General features: G+C 52.3%; 1 protein-coding gene across 2 annotated transcripts; it reads left to right on the forward strand.

Moving 5' to 3' along the window:
- Positions 1-32: 32 nt before the first annotated feature.
- On the forward strand, positions 33-19874 carry CLPTM1L (CLPTM1 like). Of its 2 annotated transcripts, none has more exons than XM_053593434.1 (17): positions 33-450; positions 755-855; positions 2821-3010; positions 5275-5423; positions 6355-6433; positions 8722-8839; positions 9660-9754; positions 11091-11175; positions 12166-12269; positions 13194-13259; positions 14170-14220; positions 15490-15572; positions 15998-16032; positions 16767-16822; positions 16903-16947; positions 17584-17699; positions 19281-19874. In XM_053593434.1, the coding sequence occupies exons 1-17, from the start codon at positions 289-291 to the stop codon at positions 19363-19365; spliced, it is 1620 nt and encodes a 539-aa protein (XP_053449409.1). In that variant the 5' UTR covers positions 33-288; the 3' UTR covers positions 19366-19874. The 2 variants fall into 2 exon arrangements, with proteins under 2 accessions (XP_053449409.1, XP_053449418.1); XM_053593443.1 differs by having other exon boundaries at positions 5278-5423.
- Positions 19875-26690: the final 6816 nt, after the last annotated feature.

Below are 26690 nucleotides of genomic sequence, written 5' to 3' on the forward strand. Positions count from 1 at the left end.
GCTGCTTCCCAGGGGTCCTCGCGGCGCGTCCACTTCCGGCGAAAGGTGCAGCCCGGAAGCGGCGCTCGGGCCGGCGAATCCCTGGGCGCCAGGTAGGGCGACGGCCGGAGCATGCGGGGCGGACGGCAGCCCGCGGCGCGCGGCGCGTTCGTTCCCCCGCGGCGCTGGCGGCAGTGTGCGACTGCTCTCCCTTGAGCGCGGCGGCAGCCGGAGCGGCCGGCTGGGCTCCAGGCGGGCGGGGCCCGCGGCTGCGAAGCGGGCCGGGTCCGGGCGCAGGTCGGCGGCGCCATGTGGAGCGGCCGCAGCTCCTTCACCAGCCTGGTGGTGGGCGTGTTCGTGGTGTATGTGGTGCACACCTGCTGGGTCATGTATGGCATCGTCTACACCCGCCCGTGCACCGGCGACGTCAACTGCATCCAGCCCTACTTGGCGCGGCGGCCCAAGCTGCAGGTGAGCGCCGAGCTCTCCCACCCCGCTTCCCCGCGGCCGGCTGCACGCGCTACCCCAGTGCCCTCGTTACCCGCTTAGGAGGCGCCTGGTTCTGTTTATCCCCTGCTCTGGGGGTCCCCTGCCAGCTACACGCTTTGGCAGCTCTTTCTTTGCAGTAGGCACGTCCGACTCCGCCGTCCTGTTCGGGCTGGAGCGGTGTCCCTGTCGTGGCCGGCCGGCTGTCGGCTCTCCTGGTGGCTGTCGGAGGGGTCGGGGGTTCCTAACCTGGCGCTGCCGCGCTGACTCTCGCGACGCCCCTTTGCAGCTGAGCGTGTACACTACCACGCGGTCCAACCTGGGTTCTGAGAACAACATTGACCTCGTCTTGAACGTGGAAGACTTTGACGTGGAGACCAAATTTGAAAGGTATATGGGGGTAGGACAAAGTGCCAGCACCAGGGTAAACGTTATAAGAGTTAGCATTAAGTTTACCTTGAAAAAGCAGTTTTACTAACGTCTTGAAATGTTATAATATTTTAATTGGAGACTTGTAGATGGCATGTAAATATTCAAACTTGAAAGTGGCAGATGATGGATTTGTCATTTCAAAAGTAGTGCACACTAGAGTCTGATGGTAGCGGGGCGCACAGTGGTGGGGACTGCAGAGGTTCTTGCGATGGAAGCAGGTGTCACACTGGGTTGACATGGTAGAGAATGAAGCTTGTTCACCACCACTGACAACTTATCTTTTCCTATTGGAAGTAGTTTATTAAGTTGGTTGTAAAGGAAGAGGGAGGGGGATGGAGAAAACAGTTTTGCAGAAAATCATTAGTGACGTGATGTTAGAATAGATCAATGTGCGAGTATGTAGAGTGACTTTTAATATTACCTCTAGGGGCGGCGCCTGTGGCTCAAAGTGGTAGAGCGCCACTTTGGTCCCATATGCCAAAGGTGGCGGGTTCAAACCCAGCCCCGGCCAAAAAAAAAATATATATTACCTCTAATATATGGCTGATCTTTTAAATTGAGGTATAATTTTAAACATAATTTGCTTCTCGGGATTCTATGTTTTTCCATCTTCATTTCCTGGGAGGTGTCAGATGAGAGTAATGAAAATATGAGACTTTGTATTGAAGTGAATGTCTCCCTTGCTGGGCAGCTCCAGTCAGAGAGCTGGGGACAGTGCACTGGGGAGGAGAAGCAGGCTTTCAGGTGCCAGTCTTCACCTGGCCACCCCAGCCCTGAGGCCTCGGGTAGTTTGTGACCACTGAGCCCCATGAAATGGAGGCAGGAAGTGCTGGCTCCTTTGCCTTTCACTTAATAGCAGCCCCTTTATTTTTTTTTAATTTTGAGAACGCTTGTGTTGGCTCAAGTTTTGTAGGTATGACTACTGCCTCCTCTCTGCCAGGCCCTGTGCTGGTGACTGTGGACAGAGAGTGGGGTTTTTCTTTTCTCATGGCACTGAGACTAGAGAAGGAAAAAGGAATGAGTGCTCTTGGTTCAGCTCCCTGTAGCTCTTGTTGCCCTGCCTCAGCATGCATTTCACCAGTAGTGGCCCCTAGAATGTGGGCAAAGACTCATACTGCTGCTAAGCAGAGCCACTCAGATGTCATGGTAGAGACACACTCTATATTTGATTGTGAGATGTCCATCTTCCTTTGTGTTTCTCACATTAGCAGGAATTACTTAGAACTTTGGCCATAAGATCACAAAGGAGGAATCCTAAGTAGGGGAAGGTGTGGTGTCCAGCGTGGTAACAGGCTATGCAATGGAAGTGAGGAGCCAGGTTCCTGGGCTGAGGCCTGGAGACACCAGTTCACAGAGCCTCTACCCACTGTGCCTGCAGCCAGAGGCCTGAAAGTTGGTCTTTTGTGGCTAAGAATCTGCCATCTTTTTCTTTAAAATTATAACCCCCCAAAACTACCTACATTAAATTTCTGATTGTTTCTGATAGTATCAAAGAAACACATGTAGCATATGTGGCTCAGGTCAGTTTGTGGGACAGGGGTCTGAACTTTGCATCCGTGATTGTCACATTGTGTTACTTAGTACACTGCAGAAATCAGCTGGTGTCCAGGCCAGGCCCAATTGCTAGTTGCTGCCTGGCCTCTTTAGCCCTGTGACTCCTTTGAACCTCCTGAAGTGGAGGCAGGAAGTGCTAGTTCCTTCTGCTGTCAGTTATGGCTGCCATGCTATTAAAATTCTCTTAGAACACATCTGTGTTCAGGACTACCAGTGAAGTCATAGGCAGGTGAGTTTCAGTTTCATGACTTCTGAGCTAAAATTAATTGATTTGAAACAGCATTATTTTTGAAGGTATTTGCATGGTCTCTGTGTGTATAGACATATAGAATATAACATGTATGGATGAAATAATTTGTTCTCTTTTAGGACAGTTAATGTCTCTGTACCAAAGAAGACAAGAAACAATGGCACCCTTTATGCCTACATCTTCCTCCATCATGCCGGGGTCTTGCCGTGGCACGATGGGAAACAGGTACATCTGGTCAGTCCTCTGACCACCTACATGGTCCCCAAGCCAGAAGAAATCAATCTGCTCACAGGGGAGCCGGCTGCACAGGTGAGAGGGATTGGCTTGTTGCTGAAAGAGGAGACTGTGCTCCCTCTTAAAATTGCATGTTTCTCTCTGCGTGGGCACCCAACATCGAAGGCTGTGACGACTTTGTTGGAAAGTGAAGCCAGTTGGATGTTACTGGCATACATTTCTACCTTTCAGATGAATAGTTCCCCAAGGATTTGCAGATGAATTTTATTTATTTATTTATTTATTTACTTATTTATTTAGGACACATTAAAATTTGCTTTAATACTTCTTTGGGGGAAAAAAAATCACACTTTTAGTGAATGAATAAGAAACATTTTTATGCTATTATTTTTATCTACCATGCCGTGAATTCATAGGGAAGAGGTTCCAGTAGCTCAGGGAGGCACCTTGCCATTGAATGTGACAGTGTTGATTGACTTTTGAATTCATGGGAAGTAGGTTCCAGCATCTTGTATCACTGTTGCATGAGGTCTATTGGTTATTCTGTGTGCAATGCTGTACACCTATTATGCCATGAGCTCATGGAGAACAAATAGGTTCCAGCACCTAAAAAACATGGGTCCACTGGTTCTCCTGGTGTGCTATGTTATATGCTTATTATACCATGGATTCATAGGGAATGGGTTCCAGGAACTCAGGCTCCTTTCCATTAGTTCTCACAAAGTGGGCTTCTCTGGGTGAAGCAGGCTGGCGCTTCAATTGAACCCAGGTACCTTTCTCTTTGGCTTCCTTCTTTTTCTGATTATTTTCCTTCACACGTTTCAGGAAGCTATCTTGGCTCTTATAATATGCTCAATACGAACATGAATCCTCTTGACAGGGATCTTGCCCTTGTTTGTTTACAACGATGCCAACAGCATGCTGGGTGACGTTGTAGACTCTTCCAGTTTTGCCATGGTAACATTTGTGTGGCCTATGTGAACAATACGTATTCCCTTGATGTCTACAATTATCATCTTTCTTGTAGATTCACATATATATGGCCAAAGGAACAACTCCATGTTTTCTAAAAGGCCTAGAGAACATGTATTGGGTGCCTTTGCTCTTTCCCTTTGTGTTTTTCATTTTGGTGAATTACTGTAAGATAACATCTCCAGCCGAAAGGTGCAGATCAATTTTAAATCAGCTTGGGGACAGCTTAAGTAATCACTAGCATTCTTCTATACCCTGATTCCCTCTCAGACCTTAAGCCCCCTCCAGCCCTGGGTAACACCTGTCCCCTCACAGTGGGTCCTGTAGAGCTTATGACATCCTGGAGCTCACCTGGAGCTGTCATGCAGAAAGTTATATTTTACACTTCTGTAGAAAGCTGTCTGCACAAAGAAAAACTGGAAATCACATAATTGATCATTCATGGGGCCATAGGTAAAATAAGGAAATTCCAGTGCACGTATGTGTTGACTAGAAGTTGATCATTCACAGGAGAAAGACGGCAGCTTTTCAGGAAGCAGGTGTGAAATTGATCCAAACACAAAGGACATCTCAGGCTTGAGGGTGGGTTTTGGAAACCCTGCCAGTGCCAGCTCATGCCTGCCCCGGTGGGTGTGCTCCTGCCGTGGTCACCCTGCGCCGGCTTCTGTGTCCCTTGTATGGAGACAGCAGCCCCTCTCAGGCATCCCAAGGAGTCAGTGAGATGATGGACGTGCAGCAGATGTGAATAAATACAAGCAGTTGCTATATTTGGAGAACTGTTTTTAATGTAAATTACTGTATCTAGTTGTGTACACATCTGTATCTAGGATGTGTCTTTAGGAAATCAGATAATACTGTGTCATAGAATTTATCAGATCTAGAATGACTTAGGATTTGCCTGTCAGAGTTTCTCTTCTGAATTTTATTAAGGATGAATGCCTAGCCCTCAACACTTCTCCCCACCCAGACACCCTTACATGGTTGGTTTACAAGCTGTCTCGTTGGGCTCTTTATGCCCACAGGGCTGAGTTGGCTGTACACTTGCTCAGCCTACATGGGGTCTCACTCTTCTCGGGGTCCCGTAAGTCTTGAGGACCCTAAGAAAGGAATTGGTCAGATCTGTGAGCACGTGTTGCAAGACCTCCCCCCATGGCTTCCAAGGAAAGAAAGAAAGAGGGTGTGTGGTGAGGGTCTGGGGGAGTCACCAGCCACGATGTCCCTGTGGCCTCCCCATGGGCTCCTTCCCCTGTGGCGGCTGTCTGGACGGCCACTATGTGCATAGGTGAGGGCGCCAGCTGCCCTGCTGCCCAGACCCACCAGTATGATTTTCATCCCCAGCTCCGGCCTTTATTTTTCCTCTTATTCAGCAGCAGATCGAAGCAGAGAAGAAGCCGTCAAGCGCCCTGGATGAGCCAGTTTCTCACTGGAGACCGAGGCTGACGCTGAATGTGATGGTGGACAACTTCGTCTTCGACGGGTCCTCTCTGCCAGCTGATGTGCACCGGTACATGAAAATGTGAGTGGCGTGCCTGGAGCAGGCAGCACAGAGGACAGAGGGCAGTACGGCGGCAGGGATGGGGGTCCCCTGGGCCCAAGCCGACCAGTACCCCCTCAGGCCTTGCCTGCACCTGGAGGCTGGGGCCCCAGCTCTTCCCACCGCCTCTTCAAGGTCATGCTGACCGAGATTCCCACCAGGGATCCGAGAGGACATGAATGAAGTATGGGCAGGTCCTTCTAGCCCTCTGCTCTGGGAGGGCTTCTGCTCAAATTGTGTCACTTTCGTCACCTCAACTCATGTGAACTTACTTAAAATACACTTTTAGATCATTACTTTAGTTATTATTTGCCATTATTAGTTAAGTATAGCTATTAAAATGAATGTGTTTGGCCCCTTTGAGAAGCACAGGTAAGCTCTGATCACCTGCCACAAGCCTCTGGCATGGCCGCAATCAGACAGCTTTTCTTCACTGGCAGTGATGCCTGTGGTGCTGCTGCAGGGGCTGAGTGTGCTTTTTAGTAACTGAACTTTGTTTTGAGTATGTAATTCACGTGGCTAAGATGAAAAGGGTGCAGAGGGTCATGTATTGTAAAGCTGCCTCGCTCTTCTCCATCCTGCCACACCGGCTGGTCATCCTGGTCTTCTGCTTTACAGGGCCATGCGTCCACGCACAGAGCCCTGGGCTCTGTCCTCTTGTGTGACAGACCCTGTTGTCCCCCATTTCCTAGTGGCCATGGGAGCTTTGTCCAGCCTGTGGCTGCAACTATGTGAGGGAGGGAGGGCCTTCAAAGGTGCAAATGTTGCTAGATTCTTCTTGTCTGAGAGACTGTATCCTGGGACAGTTGTGACTAACAACACCGAAAGTGGTGCTGGGTGGGGCTTCTTGGGGGAAATTGGGTCCATCTGTGGGCAAAGGTCCTTGCACTGAATTTGGAAACTATGCCCTCAGGGTCCAGCTGGGGAAGACTGTGCACTACCTTCCCATCCTGTTCATTGACCAGCTGAGCAACCGCGTGAAGGACTTGATGGTGAGTGGCTCTCTGCCTGCCTGGCCTCTGTGCTAGTGAGAGGCTGACGTCCCCTCCATCTTGACCCTGGTGGGAGTCTTTGTCTAGGGGCCCTAGGACCTGGTTGTGTCCTGGGTTTGCTGCTGGCTGGTGTGGAGTCTTCCCAACTCCTCCCTCCTGAGCCCCAAGTCCTCCCTGATGAAAGACTCTCAAAACATAACTTGCAAAGTGCTAGACAGCAGGTGTTCTCCTGCTACGAGCGGCATCTGTGTACGTGTTCTGACCTGAGGCTGGATCAGTTCAGAAAGCTTCTCTAGCAAATGCCTTTTGTGGGGCTGGTCCTGCAGGAGGCCTGAGGAGCCTGTCAGGGACCCTGCCTCCAAGCTGTGACTCCTGGGCCTGTGGGCACATGGCCACCCACCAGACTCTGGTGCCCTTGTGGCTGTTTCAGCCGGTGACAGTGCCCATTTCTCCCAGGGTCACTTTGAGAGTAGCTGAAGCATGGCTGACCTTTAGCCGATAGTAAGAATAATAGAGGTGGTTAATGTTTAATGTCACCACATGCCTGGCACATTCTGAATATTTCACCAACCACACGTGGGAGCTATGGTGCCATCATTTCATAGGCAAGGTTATTTTGGGTTAGAAGGTGACCTCCTGGGCTGGGGTCAGGTAAGAGCAAAGAGCTTGGATTTGCTGCCTCCCTAGGGACCAGTGCTTTTCCTTGGGAGCCCTCCATGAAAGTCAGGCTGGGTATTCTCCTACGGCTTTTGGTAACTGTGAAGTAGACAGGTTTCCCATTTTACAGATGCCAAAACATCTGAGGGTAAGTGGGGAGCTTGCCAGTGCGTGAAACCAGTCAGCAGGGAGCCAGGCACCAGGCTGCCCAGACCCCTGCCCAGTGGGCTGCACTACCTCCTGTGGACAGCTGTTTTACTCAGGCCCCTTGAAGTCCCTAACACACAGGGTCCTCTGCTTTTTGGAGCTCCATCGGCCTCTAACCACCCTACAGGCTAGGCCTGGGCAGTCAGTGGCCCACAGCTTCCGTGCCTCTACAGTACTGGTTCCCCTCTGTTTTCTGGAGTTTGCTGTTTGTGAACCTCCTAACATTCCAGGTTCTGCTGAAACGCATGAGATGGTACTTTGTAGACCGCAGTGCTCACCAAGTCACCCTCGTGATACCTGTGGTCCTGGCTCTTTGCAGGAGCTCAGGGAACAGTGGATCACAAGTGGGCAGCAGCAGATGTCCTGTGTCTGTCTGCAGACTGCCCGAGTGGAGGCTCCAGGGAGGTGTCTGTGGGGTACCTCATTCTCCTAGTGACTACCTGGATCTTAGCCCTGGAGTATGGTCTGGGGAGAGGCCCAGTCACACTCTGAGGTGTCACTACTGTTCTGTCATGTGCAGGCAGGTTTCAGGGTCTGCTGCTTTTAGAAAATAGCCAACCCCTCTAGTGCCAGCAGGAAGCAGGGCACTGTCTAAAAGGGGGCTTGAAGGCTGTCCCAAGCCGCAGCCCCTGGGCACTGGGTGGGGCACCCAGGATGCCCAGGCCTGATGTCTGGCCAACCTGGTACATTCTGGTTATCGGCTCCACCAAGTATACCAAGCCCTTGCCTCCTGTAGACGAAAAGTCGGGGTGTAAGTCAGGACAGGGGCTTGAATAGAACAGCCTCACTGGACATTCCAGCACATGGACTATGGCCCTTGTGCATATGTTGGACCCCCTGAGTGGTCCCTGCCCATGTGCTGTGGGGTGAGGGCCACTTTTGTGAGCCCCATTCCACCTCCTCCCACCTTGTTGGCCCAGGACCCAGCCACCGTGGGCTGTGCACACTAGGCACCCACGTGCTGCTCTGGGGTATGTCTGCTGTAGGTCTGTCTGTCCCTCATGTGGTTTCTGGCTCCCAGGGTGGGTGCTGAGGCCCCACAGTCCATGTTCTGCTCTGTCTTCTGTGCTGCAGGTTCCCCCCGGCCTGTTGCTTGGCAGGCCGACAGATGGGGTGTTGCTTGTGCCACTGAGCTTGGGGAGAATGTGGTCAGAGGAGGTGTGCGGGGTTAGGTGGGTGGAAGGAGGACACTGCCTGTTCTGTCCCCACAGCACCCAGTGGCTGGTTGAGAAGGGGCAGAGTCATAGCCCAGCCTGGGTATGGGGGACCCAGGCAGGAGCTCCTGCTGGACCATCCTGCAATCAACCTGGGCAGGGTCCTGAGGGTGACGTGGATAGGGCCATGCAGGGACTCTGAGAGACGGCCTGTTCAGTGACCCATCCGTGTGTGTTGGCATACTGTCACATGTGGCTTTCCTCCTGCAGGTCATCAACCGCTCCACCACAGAGCTGCCCCTGACCGTGTCCTACGACCAGGTCTCGCTGGGGCGGCTGCGCCTCTGGATCCACATGCAGGACGCTGTGTTCTCGCTACAGCAGTTCGGTGAGCAGCAGTGCGTCCTGTGGCGCATGCCTACTGTCAGCAGCTCTCTCACACTTTGCCTCCAGTTTATCTGTTTGGAAATGACCTGGTTGTTTACACGAGGTCTGGAAATTTGCTTTATTAAGAATTTAATGTTTGGCTTGGCACCCATAGCACTGTGGTTACAGCGCCAGCCACATACACTGAGGGTGGCGGGTTCGAACCTGGCCCAGGCCAGCTAAACAACTGCGACAAAAAAATAGCCGGATGCTGTGGCAGGTGTCTGTAGTCCCAGCTACTTGGGAGGCTGAGGCAAGAGAATCGTTTAAGCCCAAGAGTTGGAGGTTGCTGTTAGCTGTGATGCCACGGCACTCTACTGAGGGCCACTCTATCAGAGTAAGATTCTGTCTGAACAAAAAAAAAAAAGAAAATGTAACATTTGAAATGCCACAGTTTTGGCCAACTGAACCTTCGCTGCTAATGAGATTTGTGTTTTCTGAATTTAGAAATGTCTTTGAAGGGTGGCGCCTGTGGCTCAGTGAGTAGGGCGCCGGCCCCATATACCGAGGGTGGCAGGTTCAGGCCCAGCCTCCGCCAAACTGCAACAAAAAAAAGAAAAATAGCTGGGTGTTGTGGCAGGCGCCTATAGTCCCAGCTGCTCCGGAGGCTGAGGCAAGAGAATCACCTAAGCCCAAGAGCTGGAGGTTGCTGTAAGTCCCGTGACATCATGGCACTCTACCGAGGGTAGTAAAGCAAGACTCTGTCTCTACAAGAAAAAAAAGGAATGTCTTTGAATGAGAGGGTCAGCGTGGCCGTTTCTTGTTACATCTATTCCTTGCAGGGTTTTCTGAAAAGGACGCCGACGAAGTCAAAGGCATCTTTGTGGACACCAACTTGTACTTCTTGGCTTTGACCTTCTTTGTTGCAGCGTTCCATGTGAGTCATCACTTCGTCTGGTCAGGCTGCGAGATGCAAGGGTGTGAGGGAGGCTCTCTGGGCCCCCCCACTGGGTCACCAGATCTGGGGCTAGCATGAACTATTCCCCAAAAACACCCAGCACACCTGAGCCTGTGGCTGGCACCTTAATGGCCCTTCTCCTGGCTCAGAGGGGCCACAGAATACTGTCTACAGCCACCGGGACTTTGGGGGCAGTTGTAGATCCAAAATGCATTGAGTAAGGTCCCTATCAGTTAGATTATTGAATGAATTTGCAAAATTATTTTCTATGTCTAAATTCTCCCTGACTTTAAGATATGAAAATTGGTCCTATGTACATACAGTAATCCCTCACATCCTCTGGGGTCACTCATGGATGCATGAAACCTGGGTAGCGCCAAACCCTTGTACCCTGTGTGTTTTCCTATGTGCACGCACCTCCAGGAAGGTTAGTTCGTGAATGAAGTGTGGCGACAGCACTAGTAATAGAAAAGTCACAACAGGGCGTGGTGGCGAATGCTGCGTCACTGTGTTCACTCTCAGATCACCTTCCTGGGCCGTGGCAGCTGATGCCATGGATAGCAAAACCGCATATAGGGGCTGTTGTACCCACATTTTTATACATGGCATCTGGAGCTGTTGGGAGAAAGCCGTGTGGGAGAAAGCATGGCATCTGAAGCTGTTGGGAGAAAGCCAGGGCAGAAGGTGTGACAGCACCAGGGTGAGCCATCAGTGTTGGCTTTGAGCACCTGGGAGTTTGGCTGCCAGCTGAGCTAAAACTTTGCAAAGCCATATTGGGAAGTCAAGTGATGACTTTTATTAGCAGGTCAGTGCCTTGGCAGGTATGGTGGTATGCTCCGTCTCAGCTACTTAGGAAGCTGACGCAGGAGGATCCCTTACCCAGGAGTTTGAGGTTACAGTGAGTTTTAATGATGCCCCAGCACACCAGCCTGAAGTATCTCTAAGGATGAGCTTGTGCATTTTTAATGCAGTGAGAGGCGAGACCGCCCTTCTTGGTAGCAGCGGCTCTAGAGCAGGGCATCTGTGTCTGATCAGCATGTGACCTGAGCATCAGAGTAGAAGGTGAACATCTCAGCACCTCATGACCCTTCCCGGGATCGGAGTCAAAGATAGATCTTTACACATGTGCCTGAAAAAACCCACCTTGGAATTCCATGGTTCTGCCATGGCAGGTGGCGCACATGGTGTGTGGGCTCAGGGTGTGGACACCTGCCTCGATGGGCCCCTGAGGCTTGGGTACAGGGTACACCTGCAGGCTCAGGGTACAGGTGCTAGAAACAAGTTTAGAAGCAAGTTGTTATCTTGCTCTTTCCAGCTTCTCTTTGATTTCCTGGCCTTTAAAAACGATATCAGTTTCTGGAAGAAAAAGAAGAGCATGATCGGCATGTCCAGCAAGGCAGGTGGGTGGCCAGACTGCACTCTGCTGCTGGGGGACCAGTCTCAGGGTCCACCTGAAGCCCACAGTTGGCTGTAGACTGTGGTAGGTGCTACAGACATTGCCCCAGGCTCGTGTGGGCTCTTGAAAAGCTCTTAGTTCAAGCATCTAAAGCCCAGGCAGCCCTCATAATGATTACGGGGTGATAGCCAAAGGCACCTGCACCTCTCCTGGGTGCTCATGGGGCTGAGATCCCTGGCCACCACCTCCAGCCTGCCTGTCCTCCCCTGCCCACTGCAGGCCTGTGGTATGTGACCTGTGGGTGGTAGCAGGTGGTTGGCACATAGATGCAGCAGTGGGTAGTGGGTGGGAGGGACGCACAGCGACATAGTCATCAGGTGGCCGGACAGCCAGACCTGAGCCAATGTCTCCAACAAAGAAAGTTCTGTCACATGGAAAAAACATGCACAAGAGGGTGCTCCTAAGTGTCCTGGCCACTCAGGTGGCCCTGTGGTGTCACCGGGGGCTCAGGGGCACTGTCCTGTCCTGTGCTACTGTCCTGGGAAGGGACAGGGCTTTTCTGCGCTTCTGGCCTTTTGGGTGTCCCAGGTGGGGGAGGTCAGCAGGCAGCAGTGCAGCCATGACCAGGTATCCTGTGGTTGTGGGGTCTGCTGCTTTTGCCTGCAGAAAGCAGGGGGGAGGAAGAACTTAAAAACTGTATTTTGAAATTCAGCTTCAAAAAAATACACATCTCACAGAGCTTGTGCAAAAGTGTGGGGTGTGATGTAAGGATGTGGAAGGTCAGCCTCGCCATCCCCGCCTGCTCGTGCCTTTGTACTTGTGGTCAGATGCACACGTACGGGGCTCACCTATGGCAGAACAGTTGGTTCTTTGCCTTTAACGTCTTATCAGGGCGTTTTCTGTAGCCATGTGGTGGTCCACGTTCTTTCACTGATGGGGATCAGGGGGAATACGGGGCTGCCCCGCACTCCTCCCGTTTGGCTCCTATCCCCAGTGCTCTGGCGCTGCTTCAGCACGGTGGTCATCTTCCTTTTTCTGCTGGATGAGCAGACGAGCCTGCTGGTGCTGGTCCCTGCAGGTGTTGGAGCTGCCATTGAGGTAAGTCCTGGGCCCTGCCCCAGCGCTGGGTGGACCACCTGGGGACCTCGGCAGAGCTATTCCTGGCAGCGACAGTTTCGGCATTCTGGAAGCACCGAAGAATAGGAGGCAGCCACCATCCAGAGCCTTTGTGGGGGCGTGGAGGGCGAGTTTCTTTAAAACTGAGTGGCTCAGCTGCTGCGGTCACCCATCAAGTTGAGCACTTTACCATATTTAGTAAACCCTGTAGGCTTCAGGAGGCTCGTGCTTGCTGGGGCTGAGGCTCAGTAGCTGCAGCAACTTGGTATCCTATGGTCCAGCTTGGTTGTTTGGGGACTTACAAAAGGGAGCCTCATGGGGCAGAGTGGTTGGGAGCCAGCCCTCCCAGAGACCTCTGCACACCCACCACCCCGAACGGAAGCAAGAGTCAGTCCAAGTTTCTCCTGTTCCCCCCGTGGCTGCTGGTGCCTATTCAGAGGAGCTTAGTGGGTGGGTGACCTCCATGGTCACAGTTGGTGTCAGAACACTTCTCAGCACGGTGCTGGTCTTGAGCTCAGCAGGTGGTGCCAGCTGAGGACATGGGATCGGGGGTGGGCCCCAGAGAGTATCAGAAACAGGCTTGGGACCTGGCAGGTACCCCAAGAAGGAAGTGGGGCTCATTTGGGGGTAGACTGGGTAGCTCAGAGAGCTGGGAACAGGCCAGGCTGAGTGCTGGCTCTGTTCGCACCCACCTGACCAGACGGCCTGCTGAGCATCGGGACAAAGGGCAAGAGAGCCAGGACACCCCCAGCCTGCTTGAGCAGTGGGGCACCTTGGTGGGGCGCTCAGGTAGCCGGAGTGCTCTGCACCTGGGCTTGAGACCTGTGCTGACTGTCCAGGCAGTTCTGTCTGGTGTCCCTTCAGCCTTGGCTTCTGAAACCCCTGATTCCCCAACTTCTTCCTTAGCTTTGGAAAGTGAAGAAAGCTCTGAAGATGACTGTTCTCTGGAGAGGCCTGAAACCCGAGTTTAAGGTAGGGTCTCTGAGATGCTGTGTTTCTGTGTGCCTGGTTACTTGTGTCCTGTTTCTTAGTTGCACCCTGGTTAAGGTGCTGACCTCTGAGGTCAGGGGGTCGTTCAGTACTGTTGTTTACTCTCTCCTGTTGCATGCGGGTCGATGTGGCAGGGAAGACAGACAGGGTTGGGGTGCCCGCATGCTGGGGAACTCTGCAGGCCTCCAGCTCACAGGCCTCCCTGGCTGGGTGCTGCTGGCCTCTGACTGCAGCTGGCTCCCATCCCAAGACTTAGCTCTGAGGTTGGTGGAAGCAGAACTGGCCTGCTGGAAAGAGGGTGCTGGCCTGTCCTGCTCAGTTGGCTCCCAGATGGGGCCACTGCTATTGGGTGCACTCATCCAAGGTTTCTCCTTAGCACTGAGTCTTCCAGGCTGGTTAGGGGTAGGGTGAGACACCAGTGCTGGCAGTTCACACTGGCAGGGGGCTTGCTGCTGTCCGTGGAGGATCTAGGCTGAGGTGGGACCGTCAGGAGTACTGAGCCCACTTTTCCAGGCCATGAGCAGATACGGGACAGAAAACTCAGCAGATGCAACCTGTCCTCCTGTAGTTTAGTGTCAGCCCAATGCTGCCTCCCCTTGCTGGTGTGGGGCAGTGTTGTTTCTGTACAGGGAGTGGAGCACCCAAAACAGAGCTCGGGGGAGGGATGCAGGAAAGCCTGTGGAGCACCCGAGGGCTGTGGGGAGGAGCCTGAACACCTCTGAGCCCTGCCACGTGTTGGTGGCTTGTTCAGTGCTCCCGCACACAGAGCTGGGCAGGTGCAGCTGGCCACGGCTCTCTGAGCTTCACAGCTGCGTGTGACACTCTTCATTCCCAGCTGAGCTATGGTCAGACCCCTGCCATTCAACTGACATGGTCTTGAATTTCACAACAGTTCGGCTCCTACAGTGAATCGGAGAGGAAGACCGAGGAATATGATACTCAGGTAAGTGGCAGGGGACAGGTGTGTGCGTGCTCAGTAGCCAGTCCTGGGTACTGGCATTCACAGTGCTGTTGGTCAGTGAAAAAAAAAAACAGTTTAATAAGCACCCAGAACAGAATAGAGCCAGGCGCGGTGGTTCACACCTGTAATCCCAGCACTTTGGGAGGCCAAGGTGAGAGGATCCCCTGAGCTCACTAGTTCGAGACCAGCCTAAGCTTAGAGCAAGACCCCATCTCTAAAAATAGCCAGGCATTGTGGTAGGCACCTGTAGTCCCAGCTACTGGGGAGGCTAAGGCAAGAAAATTGCTTGAGCCCAAGAGTTAGAGATTGCTGTGAACTGTGATGCTAGGGCACTCTACCCTGGGGTACAAAGTGAGACTCTGTCTTAAAAAAATAAATAAATACCGAGAAGGTGGGGTTCTTACTGTGATGACCTGGTGCAGAGATCATTTCCTTGGAATTATGTTCAGCCCACCTTGAGCAAGGTGAATCCTCCGAACTTAAGTTTCTTACTGGGAAGAAAAGGGAGTCTGACGGTCTTGGCAGGTAAAACCATGCCTGTGTCTCTTGCAGTGTCAGGAGTGGTTTTATTTGTAAAATCACACCTGTGAGGCACCCAGCTCATTGCCATGGTGCATGCTATGATTGGCCACCAGCCAACCTGTTACCAAGACCTCAGTGAATCTGTGTCCTGGAGGATGGGCCCAACTTCACAGTGGTGGCTTTTCCCCGCTGCTGTCAGGCTCGGAGTCTCAGTTGATTTCTGCACAGGAGTGGTTACAGTTTCTTGGTTTATTGGTAATCAAATTACATTCTAGGTTTTATTGGGATTGTAATAAAGCTTACATCAGAGTAAATACCATTAGCCATGTAGGTACATTATTACACATCAAAGGCAGTCTCAATACATAATTCCACAAAAGTGTCTTGAGATCACTTTCTATTACGTTTATTGATCTGTTGTAGGGTGGTTGGTTGGTTGGTTTGTTTTTGATGAGCCAATATTGATTACAGTGCAAACTGAGGTCTTGGCGGTGGCCTCCCGTGATTTGGACTTGGATCCACCAGCACCATGTTGTCCAGGGCGGCTTCACTGTCCTCCCTGCCACGGGCTTCCTGTCTTTTTCATCTGTTCCTGTTGTTGCCGATTTCTTTTAAACACCTGTATAGGGTCTGAGTTGTGGTGTGTCTGACTGGGAGCCTGTGTGGGGGTCTGAGGTGTGTCGGACTAGGAGCCGGTACGGGGTGTCTGACTGGGACCCTCCCTTGCAGGCCATGAAGTACTTGTCTTACTTGCTGTACCCTCTGTGTGTCGGGGGCGCCATCTACTCGCTCCTGAACATCAAGTATAAGAGGTAGGGCAGCGTGCATACCTCACACTTTCCTTTTTTCAACTGAAAAATCCATTTTGATTACTGAGCTCGGAGCAAACTCTGCTGGGTGCTGTGTGCAAGTGGGGATGCCAGGTGGCTTCTCTGGTCCCTACCCCTGCTGCCAGGCGAATGCTATGCCTCGGCCTCCTCCCCTGTGATGAGGTAGTGGGGACCTGGCCTCGGCCCTGCAAGCTCTCAGGAGCAGGTGTCAGGGTCAGAGGCACAACCCCAAGCGGAGAAGAGGCTGGGGTTGTGGTCTAGTGTCCCGGGCACAGGTACCATGAGGATGCAGAGGTGTTCATAAGAGGATATTTAGGAAGGAGTTGAGTTTAGTTGATTTAACATAGGCATCACGTGATAGGGGAAACTGGACTATTGTGACGCTCCCACCTGTTTTTCCGTTCCAGCTGGTATTCCTGGTTAATCAACAGCTTTGTCAATGGTAAGTCCATGTGTCCCCATATGGGACAGTTTTTGCAACAGATGCCACCTTTATTCCTGCTTTGTGTCCCCGAGTGACAGGCGCCCTGGGATTCAAGGCTAATCCCCCACATGCCCCCATCCAGGCACCTCCTTGGGGCTTGATGCTCACAACACAGGGCCACCCAGCCTGGGCTGCAGGTGCCTCTGGTCTGAGGATTCAACACATCCGTTCCCCTAGGTTGGAGCTGAGAGCGAGTGCAGGCAGGCGTCACTTCACGGTGCTGTAGGGCCTGAGAAGCACCTCTAGACAATCTTGGGGTGTGAACACCACAGAGTGAACTCACATTGCCCAGGAGGTGTGGCCTCCAACTCACCCAGTCTGCATGGGAGCCACTGGGGCTAAGCAGCACAGCCTACATGAAGCTGCAGGCGTGTGACTGTCTGCAGCCTCAGGCCCAGGGCCTGTCTTGAGGCAGCACCGTGCTGCCCGACTGCCACCCCACAAGTCCCATACTGGCCCTGCACCACCATGATGCGGTCCCAGAAGGCTCTGGTGCTTGGCATACACTTGAACCCTGGAGCAAGAGTTTCACGAGTCGCAGAATTCTGCTCTCCCCTTGCATTCTGTTCTTAATAAATTTGCTGCATCACACCACGCAGAGCCCTTGAGTTGTCGGGTGTGAGCATCTGACCACTGCACACAGACTTGGGGCCATGAGCACTGGGCCTCATGTGCACCATCTCTCTCCACAGGAGTCTATGCCTTCGGCTTCCTCTTCATGTTGCCCCAGCTCTTCGTGAACTACAAGGTAAGGCCTTGCGGCTCTGCCCAGACGTGGCACCTGTGGTCTGTGCTGCCTGCTCCTGACTGGTGTGTGTCCTGTCGCAGATGAAGTCGGTGGCGCACCTGCCCTGGAAGGCCTTCACGTACAAAGTAAGAACCCCCAGAAGGGGCTGCTCCCTCTCAAGCAAAGTGGCTGGAAGACACTGTCCAGCCAACATTGTCATAGGAGTCATCTCTACTCAAAATGCTTTTGGTGGCCTGTCATTTTTGTTGAAAACTGTTAAGGGCTCTCCTTTAAAAACTGTGAAAAGCCATAGAATAACTTTGAAAAAGCTCTGAAAGACTGTGGTTCTCTGTTGGAGTAACGATGTTTTTTGAGTTAAAAGCTGTGTTCCTTCTTGGTGATGTGAGCCACAAAACAGGCCTCCCACCCACGGCCAGTAGCCTGGGTGCCCAGGCAAGGAGATCTCTGGCCGCTGTGCAAAGCCGGGTGGTGTCACCCAGCACTGTGGGTGCCCCGACTCAGCATGGAGTGGCAGGGTTAGTGTTGGGTGGAGCTGAGGTGAGATGGGATGTAGTTACAGTTTCTGAAGTAAATTTGAAAGCTCCAAGAGAGTTTAGGACAGTGACCGTTGGGCTGTGGAGGCGGGTGAGCTGGGTCCTTGGGACCGTGGGAGGTCAATGGGAGAGTGGAACACTCCTCCACTCACCGGCTTCCTGCTGCCCCGGGGCCCTTTGCTCGCTCCAGCCCCTGGGCAGGGCTCACCTTCTCCTGGGGCTCTGCAGGCCTTCAATACCTTCATTGACGACGTCTTCGCCTTCATCATCACCATGCCCACATCTCACCGGCTGGCCTGCTTTAGGGATGACGTGGTGTTCCTGGTCTACCTGTACCAGCGGTGGTGAGTATGCGCTGTGCACACCAAGCCCAGGTCGCCTCTGAAGTGTGGCACTTCGGGGTAACACCAGAACTGCTTCCTCAACACCCTGCACCCCAGTTGCCTGAGCTGTGATGTAGCAAGAAATCATCCCCACTCTGTCTCGTTGGGCTTTAGCCGTGCTTGCTCTTGTGTGAGCTGTGTTTAGCCAGCGTGGGCATGTTTGTGTCCCTGGGATATTGATGTATTAACAGCCATTGCTGTGTAGCAGCGACAGTGCATGGCCAGGCTCAGCCTCATCCCATGTTCTGCCGGCAGACACTGAGCCTGGGTCCTCAGCATTGAGAGTAGCCTCTGGGTCCCAGGCCCTACAGGGTAGAGCATTAAGAGCTGGTTCACTCAAGCTTTGGCAGTACCCATAAACTAGTCTCTAGGGCCTGGAGGCCAAGTCGATTCTCCCTACCAGCCAAGGAAAAGTCTTCTAGAAGGTTTTCTACCCACATCCCCCAGGGCTGGCATTTGGCCTTCTTGTCAGTTGGGGCTGCCCCATCTCTGTGCTATTTGCAGGGTGGGAGCCGGGCTTTCCCTAGAGCAGGCCTTCCCTAGGAAGGGGCTGTGTCTTAGACCACTGCAGAGACTTACAGGATGCAGCTGTGCCCACTCGGTCCAGCCCAGTCGTGTCCTAGTGAGCAGGAGGGGCTTCTCTGCAGGAGGTAGGGGGAGTCCCAGTGCCTGCGTGGGGTGTCTTCCCGACAGCCCCTCCTGGGGAGTCTTGTCCAGGCCCTGGACCATCTTCATAGGAGAAGCTGTACCTTTCCATGGGGCAGCCTCAGGCTCTGGCCCCATCAATATTGATGTCATTCTGTGCATGTCTAACCATTCTGGTGCATTCTGCCCCTGTGTGCAGTGTGGGAAATGGGCCACATCCTGGCTCTGCTCTTGTCCCAGCAGCTGCTGGTCCACCCAGCACACCCTGTGCTGTTTCAGGGTGGCCATTTCCTGGGTGCCCCAGTGTCCGTCTCTATAAGCAAGGGTTTCCCACACACACACAGCATACAACCACATGGCACTCAGGTGGTTCTCTTACTGCCTCAGTTTTGAGGCCCACCCATTGGTTCCTGATCCCCTAAAGGTAGAGAATGAGCCCTGGCAACCCGTTGATACTGCAGTGGCTGGGGTGGTCATTATCCATAGGGCCCCTCTCAGGGTCTCCTGGGGTTCTGTGCATCCTAGAGACCCAGAAACTCTTCTCCTCGCTGTTCAGGCACATGAGTCAGGTCCTGAAAGATGGCCTTTGGCTGGAAACCCAGGGTTCTTAGTGGGAAATGGGTCAGTTCTCAAAGCCAAACCATGGCTGTGTAACTCCAGGTAGCAGGTGCTATGTCCCGTCATGCCTCGGCTTTAAACCTGGTGACCAGGGTGGCACAGGCAAGGCCCCCTGGGGAGTCTTGTGCTAGAGGGAGCAGTCCCTGCAAGTGCAGCACTGAGACCCTGGGAGGCCAGGAGTGGCAGCCAGCAGATGAGGCTGTGGCTGCCCTGTCATCCGAGGCCGAGTTTTGCCGTTCCCTGCAGTCGTGCTGTGATCCACGTATGTCCTTGTTGCAGGCTTTATCCTGTGGATAAGAGCAGAGTGAACGAATTCGGGGAGTCCTACGAGGAAGAGTCTGAGCGGAGGCCGCACGCAGACTGAACGCCACCCTGACGCTGGGCTGCCCATGCTGCACGGAGCTTGCCTGTCAACTGAGTATTTTTGGAAGTTTTTGGTGGAATTCCTTACACGTTACATCTGCGTTGCCAAAATCCCTTTGAACATTTCTCGTACTTCTCGTGAGTCCCTCTGTGTTGGATGTGGAAGGTGCTGGCCGCACATGGGGTGCCCCACACACGTGAACATCTTTTGGCCACATAGCTGGGTGCCGGGGGCCACCCAGGCTACGTGGCCCTCCCCTGGAAGCAGTGTACGTGGCGACTGGGTGGTGCCATGTCCCTGCACCCAGCACGTGCCCTTCCAGGCAGGAGAAGGTCAGAGCTCCATTTCAAGCTGTTTTTTTAAGTGCTCCTTACGTGAATTTTAATGCATATGGAAATTCATTCCATGTGGACTCTGGGATCAAATGGCTTTTCCCCTTTTGTTTAAAGGTTGATTGTTTTAAAGCTTTATGTATGTTTCTACTTTAAAATAAATTTTTCTGGCTGTGGAAGCAACACAGTGTAGATTTATTCATGCATCAGAAAGAAAATGCATAGAGACTCCTCCAAGCCTTGATTTATGAACGTTTGTAACGCACAGGTCTCAGGCATTCCAGCCTGAAGCATGGTACAGGGTCGTGACTTATCAGATTAATTACATCTCTGTTACAAGAAATGCCCTGGTGGGAGGAGAGAAAGGAGGATATGAAGGTGTGTTTTGAAGATGGGTAGAGAGTGGCAGGTTTTGGTGAGTAGCAAAGTTTGATCATGTTCAGTGAAACAAAGTTATTGGGATCACAGTTTGCAGAGTGTGCCTTTATGAGGGTGTGTTTCAGGGCCCTGCTCTTGACTCAGCTTGTGGCACTTTCGCCTCTCTTGAGCACAGGCTCAGAGCCCTTCTCCTTAGGCTGAGCCCTTTGAGTGTCCAGCACTGAATCGGGAATAACAGGAGGCCTGGCCTTTGTGGGGCTCTCTCAGGACACTCAAACTGGGCTGCATGTATGTGGATGATGTGCAGGATTCCAGGGTGTTCAAACTCAAAACCAAATCTGGGTACCTGTCAGGGAGTCACTAGATCACAGGTGTGTTGTAAATTTCACTTAGTAATTTGAAAGAAAAACACATGGGTTTTAAGTTGCCATATTTTAGTTTTATCAGTTAGAATGCTAAGGCAAATACTCGGTTTTACAACCAGTCACTTAGATGAGGGCCACGCAGAGAGCATGGGAAGGTATGAAGCTTGTTTCTCTCACGGGTCATGGGTCAGAACGATGCAGGTGGGCCCATCACAGATGCACCTGGTCCCCTGGCGGGGTGCTCACAGCCTATGTGTGGGGACGTGGGGCATCAGGAAAGGAGCAATTTTTAAAACTCAACGCCTATGGCTCAAGGAGTAGGGCGCCGGTCCCATATGCCGGAAGTGGCGGATTCAAACCCAGCCCCGGCCAAAAAACCACAAAAAAAAAAAAAAAACCTCAAAAGAGGCTTCCAGGGCCCAGTTCCTTTACCTGGGGGCACGTAAACAGGACCCCTGCAGGCTCTTGTCATGAAGGAGGGAGGCTGGCTTCACAGCCCCCTCAACACTGCAGCTGAGCCCTGGAGGGACTGTCTGGCACATCTTGATATGCCAGAAGTCAAACGGTTCCTGGAGGGAGGACTGTTAGGAAACTTCATTGCTGAGCAAACAGTGCCTGGGTTTGCCCGAGGAGGGTCCCAGCGGCAGGTCCCCAGCATTGGCCATTGTTTTCTGCCCTGGGTAAGTGAGCATACCTGGCCCAGCTCCCCTAAAAATCACCTTGTGTGCAACCTGGTTTTTTTTCATTAGCCTGAAAAATGTCAGCCTTAGATACTTTGCTTCTCTTATTTTTCAGTTTTAACATTAAAACTAGTTACTACAAAGACTGTTGCTATTGCTGTAACACCTGCTGCTTTTTAGCTGATGTGTTCTAGAAAGGTGAGTGCAGGAAGCTGTAACCCTAACCACAGAATGTGCTTCCCAGAAGGTCCCCTGGCCTGGGCAGCCCAGTGGGGAGCGCTTCTGCCTGCTCTGCAGCCTCGTCCTGGCGCTTCTGCACAGTTGTTAGTGACACTTGGAACGTCACTTGGAGTGACACTTTTCCACATTGCAAAGAACATGACACGTGGACCAGCTGCTGCTTACAGCTGCTGAAATCACATTCTTTTTTGAAGAAATGGTTAATCAGTACCAGGTTCCGGGTTGTCCTTTGTAAGGTGCAGCTGGTCACGTGTTGAATCGCCATGCCCTGGGTCTGGAGCCTCTCTTTCCCTTTCTAGGATGAGCAGAAGTTGAAGTGAAACGAGCCAAGGAACAAGCTCTTCAGAGACTTCCGGCTGCGGGACTCACGTCTGTTCTCAGCACGAGCTCCCCCATGGCGGTTCCATGTGCAGGCAGTGTTCTAATGCACTCCTCTGGGTCTCAGGCATACTGAGAACAGGAGCACGATGCCTCGGTGCCCGAGAGTGAGGTGGGGTGGGGCTGCACATGGGTGTTTTCTCTTCACATCAAGTCCATGTCCCCTATGACGATCACAGGTGAGACTTGGAAGAGAAACATTCCAAGTGTCAGTGTGAGTGTGTGGGGAACTCTGAAAAGCTGTGGTTGGCATCTGTGCAGTAGACGGGTAGGGGAAGGTGGAGGCCTGGAAGCCAGCGAGGACCCAGAGGCCACAGCAGGTGGAATCTCCACATCCTGAACCTGGCCAGTCAGGACCCAGGCAGGACAGACCCTTGCTCCCAGCAACAGCTACCCTGAATGCACATGGGCATCCCCACACCCTGGCACTGGCCACTCATGTCATAGAAGATACTTTCTTCAGGTTAATTGAAAAGCTCAAATATAAGGACAAACAACAGCCTTCCCCCCCTCCTCCCCCCCCCCCCCCGGAGCAATCTGTCCACCCATGGCTCTTAGAAACCAATTCAGGGGTTGTCAGGTCTTTGGGAAGATACCAGCTCTGTCCACTGGGCTCAGCCTGCGTGCTACCTATAGGCTGAGAATCTGGGAAGGGGGTTCCCACAACAGATGCAGTAGGAGCCCTGGCAAAGCTGGGCATGTTCTGGGGCGATGAACATACCCCTATCCTAAAGACTGAGTGATGCCAAGCTGCCCAGGTCCCGGAAGCACTATAGGCAAGCGTTCTGTGGACATCACCACCAACTCTCTGCAACTGTGTGGCTTCAAGGACACAGATTCATTTTCTTACAGTTGGGAGGCCAGAGCCCAGGGCCGTGTGGCAGGGCCAGATCCCTCCTCCAAAGCTGCACCTGTGCACTCCCTGGCCTCTGCTGCCCTGGTCACACCCCTGCTGTCCTCTCCTCTGGGATTCTGTCAGACCTGTGGGATCACCAGCCAGCTCTCCAGCCCAGGGTCTGCATCTGTCCTGTCTGAGAGCCCATCCCACCTCACCGGGCCACCCACGCAGGGGCTCCATGACATCCAGACTGGCTTCTGTCTTGTAGGCTGGGAGGTGAGCACTTCAAACCTTCCCATGACAGATGTGCCCTGCACAGCCCTGTGCCTCCCCACATGTCCACCCTTGAGTACCAGCCACCATGTCACGCCTCATGGCCCTCCCAGTGACGCCACTCTGGTGACCCCATCCCTGATGGCCATGGCCGGGCCCTCATGAACGGAGCCCACCCTGGGACCTGGAGCCATGCTTGGCTCAGAGTTCTGTCTGACATTCATCAGAGTGCTGCACTAGTTCGTATTGTGCTTCTGAGCTGTGTTCCGTGACGTGAGTAGACCACAGTGCACCTGCCTAAAGGTCTTCTCGTGGGGCCGTGGTGGACACAGTTGCCCTGCACATGTGGGGCCTGGACTCAGAAGGGACAGGGCTATCATGGAGCACATGTTGGCTCCAGCTGATATTTCCAGTTTTCCAAAAGGATGGTGCCCACGTGCACATCCGCCATTAAGTGTGAGAGTCCCATTTGCACCACACCCTCCCCAACATGGCCCTGCTGTCTCTTTAATTTTAGCCATTTGGGGGGAGGAGGTGTTATCTTTTTGAGGCTTTAATTTGCATTTTCCTGATGACTCATGGTGCTGAATGCCTTTCTGTATCTGTTGTGACCTTTGGATGTCCTCTGTGAAGTACCTGGGCCATGTGCAGCAAGGCGAGAGCATTTCCTCTTTCTGTTTTCCAACATCACCAGTGAAGGGCTTGAGGGTGTGGCTGGTGAAGGCACCTGGGCCCCAGGACTCCTGTGTGGGGTGTTCCTGATTCTATTTCTGTGACTTCAGTGGTTCTAACACTACACGGGTTTTCCATTTTCCCTTAAAGTGTTATTACCTTGTTTATTTAAAGAACTTGTCCATTTGATCTAAAATTTCAGATGTGCTGACATGGAGTTGTTCCCAAAGTCCTCAGGGTTCTTTGGGTCTGTGGCTTCACTGAGACTCACCATCCCACAGTCTGGAGGCTGGATCTCTCCACCAGGGTGCACAGGGCTGGCTCCACCTCAGGCTGCTTGAGTGGACCGTGCCCATCTTCTCCTGAGTCTCTAGCCTCTTCCCTCTGTGTGTCTGTCTCTGTGTTCAAGTTTCTCCTTTTCAGGAGGTCACAGGTCATTTGGGGTTAAGGCCCACTCTAAAGACCTCATCTTAACTAAAGACATCTGCAGAGTTCCCATTTCCAAATAAGGTCACATTCTGAGGTGCTAACATAAAAACAGTGTGTTGTGGGGTTTCTAGCTTACATGGGAGTGATACTTATGACCACATCAGCAAAGGCCAGGAGGTCAGCGAGGGACTCTCCTACCTGTATGTAAATAATTAGACATAAACCAGCTGGAGGCTAGAGTGAGACGTTTAGCTCTGCCCTTGGAGCAGCAGGTATGAAGTTCTCTTATTTGTGCTTACCAAGGTCGTTCTGGATGCCACCTGAACAATGTGACCAACACAAGTGGACAGTCTTAGAAGTTTGTTGCATAAACCCAAGTGAGAGGTGACATGCCCAACTACGGTGTGCCATAGAGAGAAGTCCCTGGCTTCTCCTGGCTCATGGCTCAGGTGCTTACCTGCACTGCTGGGCTGTGTCTTTTGGGAAGTTCAAGGTAAGTACCCAGGGAGAAGCCATAGAAGCCCTTCTCAGGTGAAACCTTTTGCCTCTTCTCTCTCCTCATCTCACTTGATGGGACAGAGGGCCCCGTGGCCGTTGACCGTCCCAACCCCAGTGCAGACCCTGGTGGGGACCCTCTCCACAGTGCCTCACACATCTCCAGTCCCCAAAAAGAGAAATGTGTGCAGGGCAGGCAGCTTTGTGGAAAGACCATTCTATGAGTAAATTCAAACCTTTTGATGTCCAAATGGATAATTTTATCTTATGCTTTTCTTAAATTTCATCAGATAATACATACATTCAGGAGTGTAGAAATCCAAAGACATAAAACAGGAACTGAGCTTTGTTTGCCAAGATATGAGGATTAAATAAACCACATTCGGAGTGATCTTTTGCCCTAAGTACTTTTTATTGGTTTTTTATAAGGTGGTTTAAGGTGCAGGCGAAAGTAAACATAGACCCAGGATGGCGTTAGGGTGCATGACTGTGGTGAGGCCACAAGGGAGAGATTAAAGGCCCAGTCGTCTGGGAGAACAGGGTCACAGGATTTGTTCTCCCTGAACCTGCTAGCCTACACCCCGCTGAGGCAGCTGCACTGCATGTGGACACAGACCGTCAGGCCAGGCTCCCAAGGCCCAGCCCAGCCCAGCGCAGTATAGGACACACTCTTCAGAAGTCAGCAACCTCAGAACCTGTAAAAATAATGACACCTGCCTGCTCACTTTCCTGGGTTGTCCAATGGTAACCAAATAATGTGCATGAAATTGCTGTGTAAATTATAAACTCTACCTGAAAGCTGTTATTTATATTATTTACTTTCACCACTAAGAATTAAGTGATCATTCTAGTAATCTCTTCAGGGATGACCAACCACAGCAAATACCACAGATGGCCACTGTTGTATACGCCTTGGAGCCCTGACAGACAGAGTCCAGGAGAGAGAACACGGCTACTTTAAGCCACCAGGCTGGGGCCAAAGTAGCAGCTGGACACTCTTCCTGCAGAATCAGAGATCCTGTAAGCCAGAGGGCCTGTGGGCTATGATGGCAGGTTGCTGGGGTTGCGGGGTATAAATCTGCTGCTTCCCACAGGGTGGCCCCTGCCACTATGGGAACAGCTTCCATGCTGTCTGCCAGGTTCTCCTTGGGGCTTCTCCCTGCTTGCACCTGCTTTCCTCCAGCCTCTGGGTTCTCCAGAAACAGGTCCCTCCAGATTGGAGGCCCCTTTTGTCTCTTTTCACCATGTCTCACATGAATGTGGCTCAGACACAATTTCTCTTCATGAAATTTTCCTTTGTCCTTTGCCAACATTAACACTCATCAAAGGGGAGTGATTCTGCCTCCTAAACCACTGGGCTCCTGTGAACCTGCACCTGGCTCACACCCCAGCACAGATTCCTGGTGGTCACGTGCCCTGAGCTATGATTTCGAGGCAAACCCTCCTTCCTGAGAAGCCCTGCAGTTCTCAAGCCCTCTCCTGACCATAATGGGAGAATCACAGCAGAGAACAGAGACCCCACTAGATACCAGAAATGTGGAGAAACAGGACCTCCCCTTCACCGCTGGTGGGAACCGAAAGGCATGGCCCCTCTGGGAGACCCTGTGGCAGTTTCCAAAAACTCTGGACAGACTTTACCAGCACTCCTGGGGGTTTATCCCAGAACAATGGGGATTCATGGAATTATGTACATTATATACAAAGTCATGCTCATGAATGTCTAGTTTTATTCATAATAGTTCCAAAATGGGAAAAAACCCAACGTTCTCTAACAAACTGGTGTGTCCACACCATGAATGTAACTTCAATAGAAGGGACAGACATGTGTGCAACAACCTGGCAGGTCTCAAGGGAATTAGGCTGTGCAGAAAATGCCAGTCTCAAAGGTCACATGATGTGATTCGTGTCTGTCACATTCCCAAAGTGACAAGATTTCAACCAGATGGAGAGTGGGCTTTGTTATGTGAGACAGAAGGTTTTGGGACATGGGTAAAGGGGACCTGGAGGCAGAACCTGTCCCTTTGAGAGCTGTGCCATCTTTGCCAGGCTTGAGCGTCCTGGAAGAACAGTGTCCACATCCCTATCCCTCAAGCCTGTGAACAGAATCCAACCCAGCACAAGGGCCTCTGCAGGTGTGATCATGTTAAGGGTCTTGAGATGAGAGATTGTCCTGGATCACCTGGTGGCCCTGCCATAAACGGGAGGTTCTGAAGAGGGACGTAGGAGAGTCCTCAAGCCAATGGAG

Source organism: Nycticebus coucang, chromosome 1 (assembly GCF_027406575.1).
Source record: "Nycticebus coucang isolate mNycCou1 chromosome 1, mNycCou1.pri, whole genome shotgun sequence".
Taxonomy (NCBI): domain Eukaryota; kingdom Metazoa; phylum Chordata; class Mammalia; order Primates; family Lorisidae; genus Nycticebus; species Nycticebus coucang.

Bases quoted from the DNA above. Each gene is read 5' to 3' on its own strand.
- CLPTM1L (XM_053593434.1), top strand. From the start codon at position 289: ATGTGGAGCGGCCGCAGCTCCTTCACCAGCCTGGTGGTGGGCGTGTTC. The intron at 856-2,820 runs GTATATGGGGGT...GTTCTCTTTTAG, and splicing joins GTGGAGACCAAATTTGAAAG to GACAGTTAATGTCTCTGTAC. The intron at 12,270-13,193 runs GTAAGTCCTGGG...CTTCTTCCTTAG, and splicing joins GTGTTGGAGCTGCCATTGAG to CTTTGGAAAGTGAAGAAAGC.